General features: G+C 55.6%; 2 protein-coding genes and 1 long non-coding RNA gene across 3 annotated transcripts; all 3 read left to right on the forward strand.

Moving 5' to 3' along the window:
- Positions 1 to 518: 518 nt before the first annotated feature.
- On the forward strand, positions 519 to 2,003 carry LOC113940709 (BTB/POZ domain-containing protein KCTD9-like; the record flags this gene model as incomplete). The annotated part of the gene is made up of 4 exons (XM_027631856.1): positions 519 to 605; positions 1,066 to 1,171; positions 1,419 to 1,552; positions 1,762 to 2,003. Coding segments are annotated over 4 exons (354 nt in total), but the record flags the coding sequence as incomplete, so codon positions are not given.
- A 734-nt stretch (positions 2,004 to 2,737) lies between these two features.
- Positions 2,738 to 6,334, forward strand: LOC113940711. The gene is made up of 3 exons (XR_003525517.1): positions 2,738 to 2,980; positions 4,724 to 4,726; positions 6,323 to 6,334. It is a non-coding gene; the product is annotated as an uncharacterized LOC113940711 (long non-coding RNA).
- A 3,774-nt stretch (positions 6,335 to 10,108) lies between these two features.
- LOC113940710 (zinc finger protein 354A-like) lies at positions 10,109 to 10,691 on the forward strand (the record flags this gene model as incomplete). The annotated part of the gene is made up of 2 exons (XM_027631857.1): positions 10,109 to 10,143; positions 10,332 to 10,691. Coding segments are annotated over exons 1-2 (382 nt in total), but the record flags the coding sequence as incomplete, so codon positions are not given.
- Between the last annotated feature and the right edge of the window lie 41 nt (positions 10,692 to 10,732).

Here is a 10,732-nt window from a genome sequence, read left to right on the forward strand (position 1 = left end):
AGAGACCAGGAGTGACTGGGATCATACTGGGACTAACTGGGAGCATACTGGTAGTGACTGGGAGCATGCTGAGGTCAACTAGGACATACTGGAAGAGACTGGGAGTGATAAGGATCATACGGGGAGCTACTGGAGTCATAGCAGGGGTGAAGGGGAGCAACTGGAACCACAATGGGGCAAATGGGATCATACTGGGAACAGGTGGGCCTGTGCTGGGGTCATCCTGGGATCATATTGGGGGTGACTGGACTCATCCTGGGATCATACTGGAAGCAACTTGGACCATAAAGAGGGCAACTGGGAGTGACTGGATCTGCAGTGGGGCAACTGGGATTGACTGGGACCATGCTGGAAGAAGACTGGGATCATACTTGGATTGACAGGGTCTCTGCTGGAGGCAACTGGGAGCAACTGGGACCATGCAGGGGGAACTGCAATCATATTTGGATCATACTGGGATCCCCATAGCCCTCCAAGCGCCCCCTAAACCCACTCAAACCCCCCCCCCCCCCCCCCAGGAATCCACCCAACCCCTTTTCTGGGGGGACTTCTCTGGGCACTGGTGGTACTGGGAGCCCCCTCCGCTGCAGGTGAGGAGCTCTCGGGTGAGTGGGGGGTGGGAAGGGGGAGGTTGGTGGGAAAAGGGGTGTCAGAGGGGATAAAGGGGTGGTGGGACCCCAAACTGAGTGGGAGGGGAGTGGGAGCCCCAAAAGTGGAGGGGGAGGGATCTGAGGTTTGGGGGATGATGGGAAATGGGTGGGAGAGATCAGAAGATTGGGGAAGGGGGGAAGGTGGGACCCCCAAACTGAGCATGAGGGGGCTGGGGAGTGGGGTATGATGTGGAAGGGGTGAGAGAGTGTGGGAACAAGTGGAGTCACTCTGCACCTGCACTGAGTTAATGGGAATCCAAAGGGAGGATCTACAGTTGTTCTGATTCCCAAAGCTTTTACACTTCCTCAGAGTAATGATTTAATGGGATTGACTCCCAGAGCAGAAATTAAAAGTGTCTTCTTGATTGTCTTTGGTGTTGTTCTTCTGGCTCTCAGTGACTCCTGTCTGTACCAGGGTGCCAACCTGCCAGGGGTGAAGATGCTGCGCTCCAACGCAGAGGGAGCGTCCCTGAAAGGCTGCAACTCTGAGGAGCCATCAGGCCTTCAAGCTAATCTGGAAGGTAAGAAGCTTTTGCCTTGTCAATCTGTGCCAACTGAAGCCTGTGTTTGTGCATCTCTATGGCCCAGAGAAGGTCCAGCTGTGGTTTGTCCAACCCTGAGAATGGCCCACAAGGGCTGCCTTGAGTCTGTGACCATCTCAGCCCGAAATCCTCCTCCAATTCACACAGCTCTGAGGCAGCCCCAGTGTGCAGCTGCTGTGTTTCTGACTGTTTTTCCTCACAGAACTCCTTTCTGTGTGTGTTCCAGGTGCCAACCTGAAAGGAGTGGCCATGGAGGGCAGTCAGATGACAGGAATGAACCTCCGAGTTGCAACGCTGAGAAACACCAAACTAAAGAACTGTAACCTCGGGGGAGCAACGTTGGCAGGAACTTATTTGGAAGTGAGTTGGGATTCATTTTCCATCCTATTCCTTTCTCTCCTATAGTCAACTGGTAATTTGGGGGATTGCTGGCTTTTGGCTGAGCTCTCCAGCTTCAGAGTACAATGGAGTTCAGGTAAATGGACTTCAAGTAAAGCTTTGAACAGAGTTCTGGGTGCATTCCATTGACACTTCTTTTTCTTTTCCCCTTCCCAATTGGGACCTATCAGGTTGTGACCTCCAGGAAGCCAATTTGAGGGGCTCTGATGTGAAAGGAGCCATCTTTGAAGAGATGCTGAACCCCCTGCACACATCCCAGAACGTCAGATAGGGAAGAGAAGTCGTTGAAGAGGAAGGAATCCAAACATTTGTTGTGACTTTCTTCATCTCCTCCCCTTTCTGAGTTAGAAGGAATGGTTATTAGACAACTTCCATTTGCAGTAGTGCCTAAGTAGACTCTTTCTGATCACTTTTGGGGAGGGAATTTTTGTTTCAGAGGTGGAAAGAGAGAGTTTCTCCCTTTGTGAAGAGAGTGAGGAAGCGGGCTGGTTGTGAAACCAGAAAGTGGGGCTGGTTTGGGGGGGAGGTTTCAAGACTTCATTGTTTAGCATTGCCTGACTTTGGAGTGCATTTTAATTTCTAAAGCACAATATATGCAATTCTATTTATTAAGTCCGTAGCTGCAATATGAATAGAAAATGTTATTGCTGTATAGTAGCAAAGAAAGTTGAGGTTTACAGGTAGACAGGTGTCTTTACAGTCAGTGTCTTCATTCCTGCAGGGTGTTAATGCCAGGGGTGGTCACACAGTGCCCACAGGATGTGTTCAGGTCTCTGCTGGGGTGGAAAGAGTGAGGAACTGTCCTCAGAGGTCATCAATTGCTGTGGAGTAGTTGGAGTGCAGGTTTAGAGCAGCTTTATCCCCTCAAACGTGCAGAGGAAGCTGCTGCCCCTGCAGGGACCTGCCCAGAGCCCGGATTGAGTTCCTCCTGGAAGATCCCTGGGCAGAAATGGGATGTCTTAGTTAATGCTCTCCAAAGGAGTGTGAAATTGCACTCTCAATCCCAGCTGGGAAGAAAAATTCCCCTGCTTCCACATGTCCTGACCACTCCAGAGTGGAGTTCCTGTAGCTTTTTCCTTCTTTGTGGGAAATTCAATGGACAGAGGAAAACACAGAGCTTCTGCACCCAAAGCAGAGAGAAGCTCTGGGGCCACAGCACCTGCTCCCCCCTCTTCTCATCCCTTCAGGAGATGAAGAAATGGCCCTCAATGTTTCCCCTCAGTGTACTCTGCAAATCCTCCTTGAAAGCATGGGCATAATCCCATTTGCCAGCCAGATCCACTTTGGGCTGCTTAAAGTGGCTGTAAAAGCATCTTGCCTGGGGCCAAGTGCCCCTTCCACACTTGCTTTAGCTGTGGAAAAAAGAAGGGAAAGCTGTTTTTTGTGTGGGTACCCTTCGTGTCTCAGTGTTTGTGATCTTGGGAATCCTCACGAACCTGGAATAATATCAGATTATCTGTTGTCTAAAGATTTGTACCTGAAGATTGTTTGATATGTGTTTAAATCTTCCTTGAAAATACAACAGATAGAAAACAATGTAAAAAAAAGGAAAAAGAAAAAGGCAATACAAAGTAAAAAAGGGAGGAAAAAGAGGAAAAGGAGAAAAAAGAGAAAAAAAGATAGAAAAAACAGGTAAAAATGTGACAAATAAAAAAAAGAAGGAAAAAAGAGAAAAAAGAAAAAGAGAAAGAAAAAAAAGAAAAAAGGGGAAAAAAGGAAGCAGAAAGAAAAAAGGAGAGGAAAAAAAGAAAGAGAAAAGATAAGAAAAAAAAAAGACAGAAAACCAATAAACCCAAAAAAGTATTATCCTCACTCCACTCACATGGAAAGGGCCGCTCTGATCCACCGCAAGGACTACAACTCCCGTGCTGCCCGCGCAGTGCGCAGGCGGAGTGACGTGCGTGCCGTGGCGCGGCCGCGCGCTGATTGGCTGCGGCGGTGTTTTCTAAAGGCGGTGCGCGCCCAGCCCGCCGTGTTGGCTGCCGGGAATCGGTGATGGCGGCGGCGCCTGCCTTTGTTTGTGAGACCTGACGGGGGGTGCGGGAGAACGGGGCTCTGGGGATCCCCTCGGGGGCTGCGGGGAACGCGGCTGTGGGTGGAAAGGCTGGAGGGCTCTGGAGGGTTTGGCGGGGGGGGTTCGGGGATTCCCGAGGGTCAGAGCGCAGGGCCTTGGAACCGTCTCTGGGGCCGCGGTGCCCGGGGGCCTCCCAAGAACCCGGGTGTTGGATTCGATTGCCGAGAAAGTCCCTCGGAAAAAAAAATCAAAACCACCCAACGAAAAAAAGAACCTTAAAAGAAGGAGAAGTGAGAAAAAGTTGAAGGAAAAACTGCAAGGGCCAGGATGATTTGATTGCTTTGCTTCAGTTTTTCCTTGGTCTCCTCCTTCTCAGATTTTCTGCTCTCTTCCTTTACAGAAAGCTCTTCTGCTGTTGTGTGGTTTTGGGGTCCCTGGGGGGTCCCTGAGGAGGTTTTGGTGGGTCTCTGAAGGGGTTTAGTGTCCGGAGGGGACTTAAGGGGGGGAGTTGATGGTCCCTGAATGGGTTTGGGAATCCCTGAGGGAGTTTTGGAGTCTCTGAGGGAATTGGGAGGTCCCGAGGGGGCCTTTTTGGGGGGTCTTTGAAGCAGTTTTGTGGGTTTCTAGTGGGATTTTGGGAGTCCCAGACGGTTTTGAGGGTCCGTGAGGGGGTTTTTGGGATCCCTGAAAGGGCCTGGGGATCCCAGTTGGGTTTTGCAGGTCACTGAGAGGGTTTAGGGGGTCCTGGGGGTGGATGAGGTCTCTGAGGGGATTTGTGGGGTCCTTGAGGAGGTTTGGATGGGTCCAGAGGTGGATTTCTGAGGGGATTTCAGGGGTTTTGAGGGGATTTTATGGGGTCTCTGTGTCGGCAGACGGACTCCAGGGAAAGGGGATCCCAATTCCCCCCCTGAACACCAGAGCCCCCAATCATAGAATCATAGAATCATAGAATCATAGAATCATAGAATCATAGAATAGATTGGGTTGGAAAAGACCTCCAAGATCATCAAGTCCAACCCCTGATCCAACTCCAATTACTATATCATGGCACTAAGGGCCACGTCCAATCTCTTTTTAAAAACCTCCAGGGATGGTGAATCCACCACCTCTCTGGGTAGGCCGTTCCAATGCCTGATAACCCTCTCTGTAAAGAATTTCTTCCTAACATCTAACCTAAACCTCCCCTGGCAGAGCTTGAGCCCATGTCCCCTTGTCCTATTGTTGGTTGCCTGGGAGAAGAGACCAACCCCCACCTGGCTATAACCTCCCTTCAGGTAGTTGAAGAGAGTGATGAGGTCGCCTCTAAGCCTTCTCTTCTCCAGACTGAACAACCCCAGCTCTCTCAGCCTCTCCTCATAGGACTTGTGTTCCAGTCCCTTCACCAGCCTCGTTGCTCTTCTTTGGACCCGCTCCAGCACCTCAATATCCTTCCTGAACTGAGGGGCCCAGAGCTGAACACAATACTCCAGGTGTGGCCTCACCAATGCAGAGTACAGGGGAAGGATCACTTCCCTGCTCCTGCTGGCCACACTGTTCTTGATGCAGGCCAGGATGCCATTGGCCTTCTTGGCCACCTGAGCACACTGCTGGCTCATGTTCAGCCTCCTGTCGATCAGCACCCCCAGGTCCCTCTCCGCCTGGCTGCTCTCTAGCCACTCTGTGCCCAGCCTATAGCGCTGCAGGAGTTGTTGTGGCCAAAGTGCAGGACCCGGCACTTGGCCTTGTTGAACTTCATTCCATTGGAGTCAGCCCATCTCTCCAGTCTATCCAGATCCCTCTGCAGAGCCCTCCTGCCTTCCGGCAGGTCGACACTCCCTCCCAATTTGGTGTCATCAGCAAATTTGCTGATGATGGACTCAATCCCCTCATCTAAATCATCGATAAAGATGTTAAAAAGGACTGGGCCCAGCACTGACCCCTGGGGAACACCACTGGTGACCGGTCGCTAATTGGATGCAGCTCCGTTCACCAGCACTCTCTGGGCCCGGCCCTTGAGCCAGTTCCTGACCCAGAACAGAGTGCCCCTGCCCAAGCCGTGGGCTGCCAGCTTTTCCAGGAGTATGCTATGGGAGACAGTGTCAAAGGCTTTGCTGAAGTCCAGATAGACCACATCCACAGCCTTTCCCTCATCCACCAGGTGGGTCACCTGATCGTAAAAGGAGATCAGGTTGGTCAAACAGGATCTGCCCTTCCTAAACCCATGTTGGCTGGGTCTGATCCCTTGTCCATCCTGTAGCTGCTGTGTGATTTCACACAGGATGATCTGCTCCATAACTCTGCCAGGCACCGAGGTCAGGCTGACAGGCCTGTAGTTACCAGGGTCAGCCTTGCAGCCTTTTTTATGGATTGGGGTGATATTTGCCAACTTCCAGTCATATGGGACCTCCCCAGTCATATGGGACCTCCCCAAAACTCAGCATACAGAGACTCCACAGGGAGGGGGTCCCGAGGGTCCCCTAAAGCCCAGCAATGGGGTTCAGAGGATCTCCCAGCCCTCAGGGGAGGGGTCCTGGGAGTGCCCCCCCAAAGTGCGGGGGGCAGGTGTAGCAGATCCAGGTAAAGGGATCCCAGTGCCCCCAGTATAGCCCAGTGACGTCCCACTGCCCCCCAGTATGGCCCAGTGATGCTCCAGTGAGCACCCAGTAACCCCCAGTATGGCCCAGTAACCTGCCAGTGTCCCCCCCATGTGTCCTGGTGATCCCCCAGTAACTCTCCAGTCCCTCCCAGTGCCCTCCCAGCATCCCTCAGTTCCCCCCAGTCCCTCCCAGTGCCCCCTGCTTCTCCCCAGTGTGTCCCAGTATGCCCCAGTAATCACCCAGTGCCCCCCAAATCCCCCCAACTGTCCCCAGCATGTCCCCAGATGCCCTTGGCCTTTCTGTGAGCATGGGGGGGGGGGGGCGTTTTTGGAGTCAGAGGGTCCAGGGGGCTCCTGGGGTGAGATGGAGGGTTGGGGATATAAGGGATGAGGTTTGGGGACAGTGGAATTGGGGGTGTCAAAGGGGGGAAATTGGAAACACCAAAAGGGTCTTGGGGACATGAGGGGGGTCTCAGGACTGACTTGCTTATAGGGAAGCCCCTCCTCTCCCCCTCTAGGCCCCATTAACCTCCTCAAATGTCCCCCAGCTCCTCTTTTTTTCTTTTAATCCCCTCCCCCCCAGATACCTTTGACCTTCCAATGCCCACAAGATTCTTTTAACTCTCCCAAATGCACCCAAGGCCCCCAAAACACCCCAAATCCCCATCCAACCCCCCAAATCTCTCCCAGCTCGTCCTTCAAATCCCTCCCAACCCCCCCCAAAGAGGGATCACCTGGCACCCTGGGACAGGAACAGAGTGGACTGTACTGGGGGCACTGGGCTGTACTGGGAGAGCACTGGGGGGGGGCTCAGGTGTCCCACGACAAGGTGGCCCAGCTCCAGGAGAGATCTGGGGAGCACTGAGGAGGTACTGGTCTGTACTGGTCTGTCCTGGCTTGTACCCCCAATCCCCAAAGCCCCTCCTCAGGACCCTCCTGGACCCAAAAGCCCGCCCAGGCCCTCCCAGGCCCCGACTTGGTCCTGCTGCCCCTTGAGCATCTGCAGCTGCTGCAGAACCAGGCCTTTCATCATCAAATGTGCAGGTGACACCAAGCTGGGTGTGTTGATGTACTGGAAGGCAGGAGGGCTCTGCAGAGGGACCTGTGTGAGGAAGAGTGTGGCAGCAGGAGCAGGGAAGTGATTGTTGGGCTGGACTGAGTGCTGGTGAGGCCACCCCTGGCGTGCTGTGTCCAGCTCTGGGCCCCTGAGTTGAGGAAGGCCCTGGAGGGGCTGGAGCAGGTGCAGAGAAGAGCAGCGAGGCTGGGGAAGGGAGTGGAGCACAAGTGGGGTGAGGAGAGGCTGAGGGAGCTGGGGGTGTTGAGGCTGGAGAAGAGGAGGCTCAGGGGAGACCTCCTGACTGTCTGCAAGTCCCTGCCAGGAGGTTGGAGCCAGGTGGGGGTGGGGCTGTTGTGCCAGGAAGCAGCAGTAGGACAAGAGGGCTGGGTCTTGAGCTGTGCCAGGGGAGGTTTCGGTTGGATATTGGGAAGCAATTTTTTCCCCAGAGAATCATCAGGCCTTGGAATGGGCTGGGCAGGGTGGATTCAGCGTCCCTAGAGGTGTTGAAGGTGAGAGTGGATGTGGCATCAGTGCCATGGTCTGGGAAGCACAACGGGATTGGATCCAGGGCTGGACTTGATGATCTTGGAGGTCTTTTCCAACGTGGCTGATTCTGTGATTCTCTGATTCCCATTCCTATGGGAGCACATGCTTGAGGCTCTATCCCCAGGGTGATAGAGGTGTCTGTCCATATCTATGTCCAAGGTTAGTGTGTAAATGGGTGGTGTTAGAAAAGCAGGCTGAGTTCTGGGCTGGTTGTAGAAGGAGAAAGAAGCCCAGAGGCCAGTGCAAGCAGGCAGCCCTGAGCTTGCACATGATGTCCCCTCCCTGCAGGTTCCTGTCCTTGAGCCCAGAGCTGTCCCTGAGGTGAGGCTGAGAAGTGGCGCGGAGGTGAGGCCAGAGCTGTCCCTGAGGTGAGGCTGAGAATAAGTGCAAGGCAGAGGTGCTGCTGAGGAAGGAGAGCCCTGTGGTGGGGAAGAGACAGAGCTGTGCATGCCCATCCCCGAGCAGGTGCTGTGTCCATTCCCTGTGTGCCAGGTGAGCTGGGGCTTTGCTGCAGAGCTGCGGGCGCTGATTTGAGCGGCTCCAAGTGCTGAGATGGTGGGCACCCAGGAACACAAACTGTGCCTGGCCACGGAGCCTGCAAGGAGGAGCAGAGACAGCGGTGGCAGTGTGGGGGGCCAGGTTGTCCCTGTGCCTTCCCCTGCAGGCCCTGGCTGTCCCTGCCCCATCAGGTCCCTGCCTGTGCCCCCCGGGCTGAGCTCCCCCCAGGAAGTGCCGTGGAGCTGAAGCTGCTGCCATCCCCCCCTGCAGCCGCTGCCCCAGCCAAGGGAGCAGCAAAGGCAGGGCCAGGAGCAGAGGCAGCAGCAGGGGAGCCCTGGGAGGTCTGGAAGGTCTTGTGTGGGTCAGGAAAGAGGCGCTGGGCACGAGGCCGGGGCTGTGCTGAGCAGGCCCAGCCCTCACATCCCCCCAGCCAACGCTGGCTGCCTGGGGGGCTTGGGAGGGACCCCCATCCCGTGTGTCCCACACTGAGCTGGCAGAGAGAGAGCCAAGGGACAGGACCACGGGCAGGGCCACGGGTGAGGGACAGGCAGGGCCATTGCAGGGCCACGGTGAGGGCACAGCCTGTGGCAGCAGAGCTGCCCAGGGCCGGGGGCAGCTGGGGGTGTTGGGACCAGGCAGTGCTGGGGCTGAGCAGAGCACGAGGCCTCTTGCAGAGCCCTGGAGCAGCCTCCCACTTGCCAGCCCTGCCCTGGTGGGGTGACACTGTCCCCTCCCTACAAGACACTCCCCCAGAAATCTTCATGGGGGGCCTTTTGTGTCTGTTCCTGGTTGCTGATTCCTGCTGGTGACCTGAGGGAGCCTCTGCAATCCCATGCATGGGGCACAATCTCCTCTGCAGAGCTTGACTCCCTGCAGACTTTGCAGGGAAATCTGTGCTGGCAGCCCGCACTCTCCCCAGGATATCTGGGATGAGTTCCTCCTTCCCAGGCACCCATGTGGGGAGGGTGATTGTTCTCCTGCTGTTGCTGCTCCGCCCCTGTCCCTGCCCTTCCTGCTGCTGTCAGGTGAGCGGAGAGGCCACGATGGGAAAGGGGTGAGAGAAGCGAAAAGAGCAGGTGGAACCCCCAAAGGGAGGTTGAGGGGCAGTGGGTCACCCTCAAAGGGAGCTGGGGGAGCCGGGGTTTGGGGGCTGGTGGGAGAGGGGGGTAAAGGGAGGGGGGAGAGCGGGAGCGGGGTTGCTGTGGCAGTCCCTCTGTGTCCCCATGCCTTGATCCCTGGAGTATGGGGCAGGCTGGAGAGAGGGGGGAGCTGTGAGAGCCCCAAGAGCCTGGAGAGGGAAGCACCGAGAAGGGGAAGCCTGGACAGTGGGGACCCCTGGAATCCCCAGGACAAGAGTGGAGAACCTGGAGAGGGGGAATGTCTGGGAACGCAGCACCCCGAAGGCGTAAGGCAGAGGAGGAGGTACCCTTGGCACCCCCAGCATTCCTAAGTGGGACCCCCATTATTGCAGAGAGGGGAGACCCTCTGAAACCCAGAGGGAGACAGAGAGGGGGAACTTCTAGAAGAGTTTTGCGGGCTAATCTTCATATTTTGGAGTATATTTTAGCTGAATCTTAACTTTTTGCAGTTTATGGAGGGAGACTTCATCTCACTATTTCTCAGGGGTTTTTTGCCTGAAGCTAGGTGTTTTGGGTTTTTCTGGGCTGAATCTTGGTGTGTTGGAACTTTTTATGGACATGGGATGCCCAGTGAGCTCTAGAGATGGACTTGGGCAGGAGGAACCCCCAAGCCAATGCACTCAGCCCTTGTTTTCCCCCATCAGGATTTGTCCTTCCCAAAGCTTGGGCGGATGGAGGAGGAGGCTGCGAGGAAGAGGAAGATGCCTTGGGCCCCCCAGGCAGGTGAGGAGGAAGTCAGTGGCCCTTTGGGCGGGTGTTGTGCTGGCTCTGTCAGCCGAGCATGGCCCCGGCTGCAGGACAACCCCGCTGCCGCCGCCGTCCTGCCGGGGCCGGAGTTGGGGGGATGTCCTTGGCCTTCCCTGAGGGCCAGAGGTAAATCCCCTCCCTGTCCTTCTTGCTTCCTGCCCCAGACCCCGAGCTGAGGACGGAGAGCCCGGAGGACAATTCCCCCCGTGAGACCCTGGTGGGAGAGGCCGTTTTGAAGGGCTCCCCGGCGCAGGAAGGCAACGGGGAGGAAAAGGGCCGGAGATCCCCCCGCAGGAGGGGCTCCAAAGCCATCCCAGGGTGCTCTGAGGAGGAAAGAGCCAGCCTGTGCTGGGAAGGCGGCTGGAGCTTGAGGCGAAGCTCTGACCTGGTGGTCAATGAACAGCCTCCCAGCAGGGAGAAACCCTTCAGGTGCTTGGAATGTGGGAAGAGCTTCAGGAAGAGCACCCACCTGATCCGACACCAGCACATCCACACTGAGGAACGGCCCTACCCGTGTGGGGAATGTGGGAAGAGCTTCAGGGACAGCTCCAACCTGATCGAACAC

The sequence above is a fragment of the Corapipo altera genome, unplaced genomic scaffold (assembly GCF_003945725.1).
Source record: "Corapipo altera isolate COAL_440 unplaced genomic scaffold, ASM394572v1 132598, whole genome shotgun sequence".
Classification (NCBI taxonomy): domain Eukaryota; kingdom Metazoa; phylum Chordata; class Aves; order Passeriformes; family Pipridae; genus Corapipo; species Corapipo altera.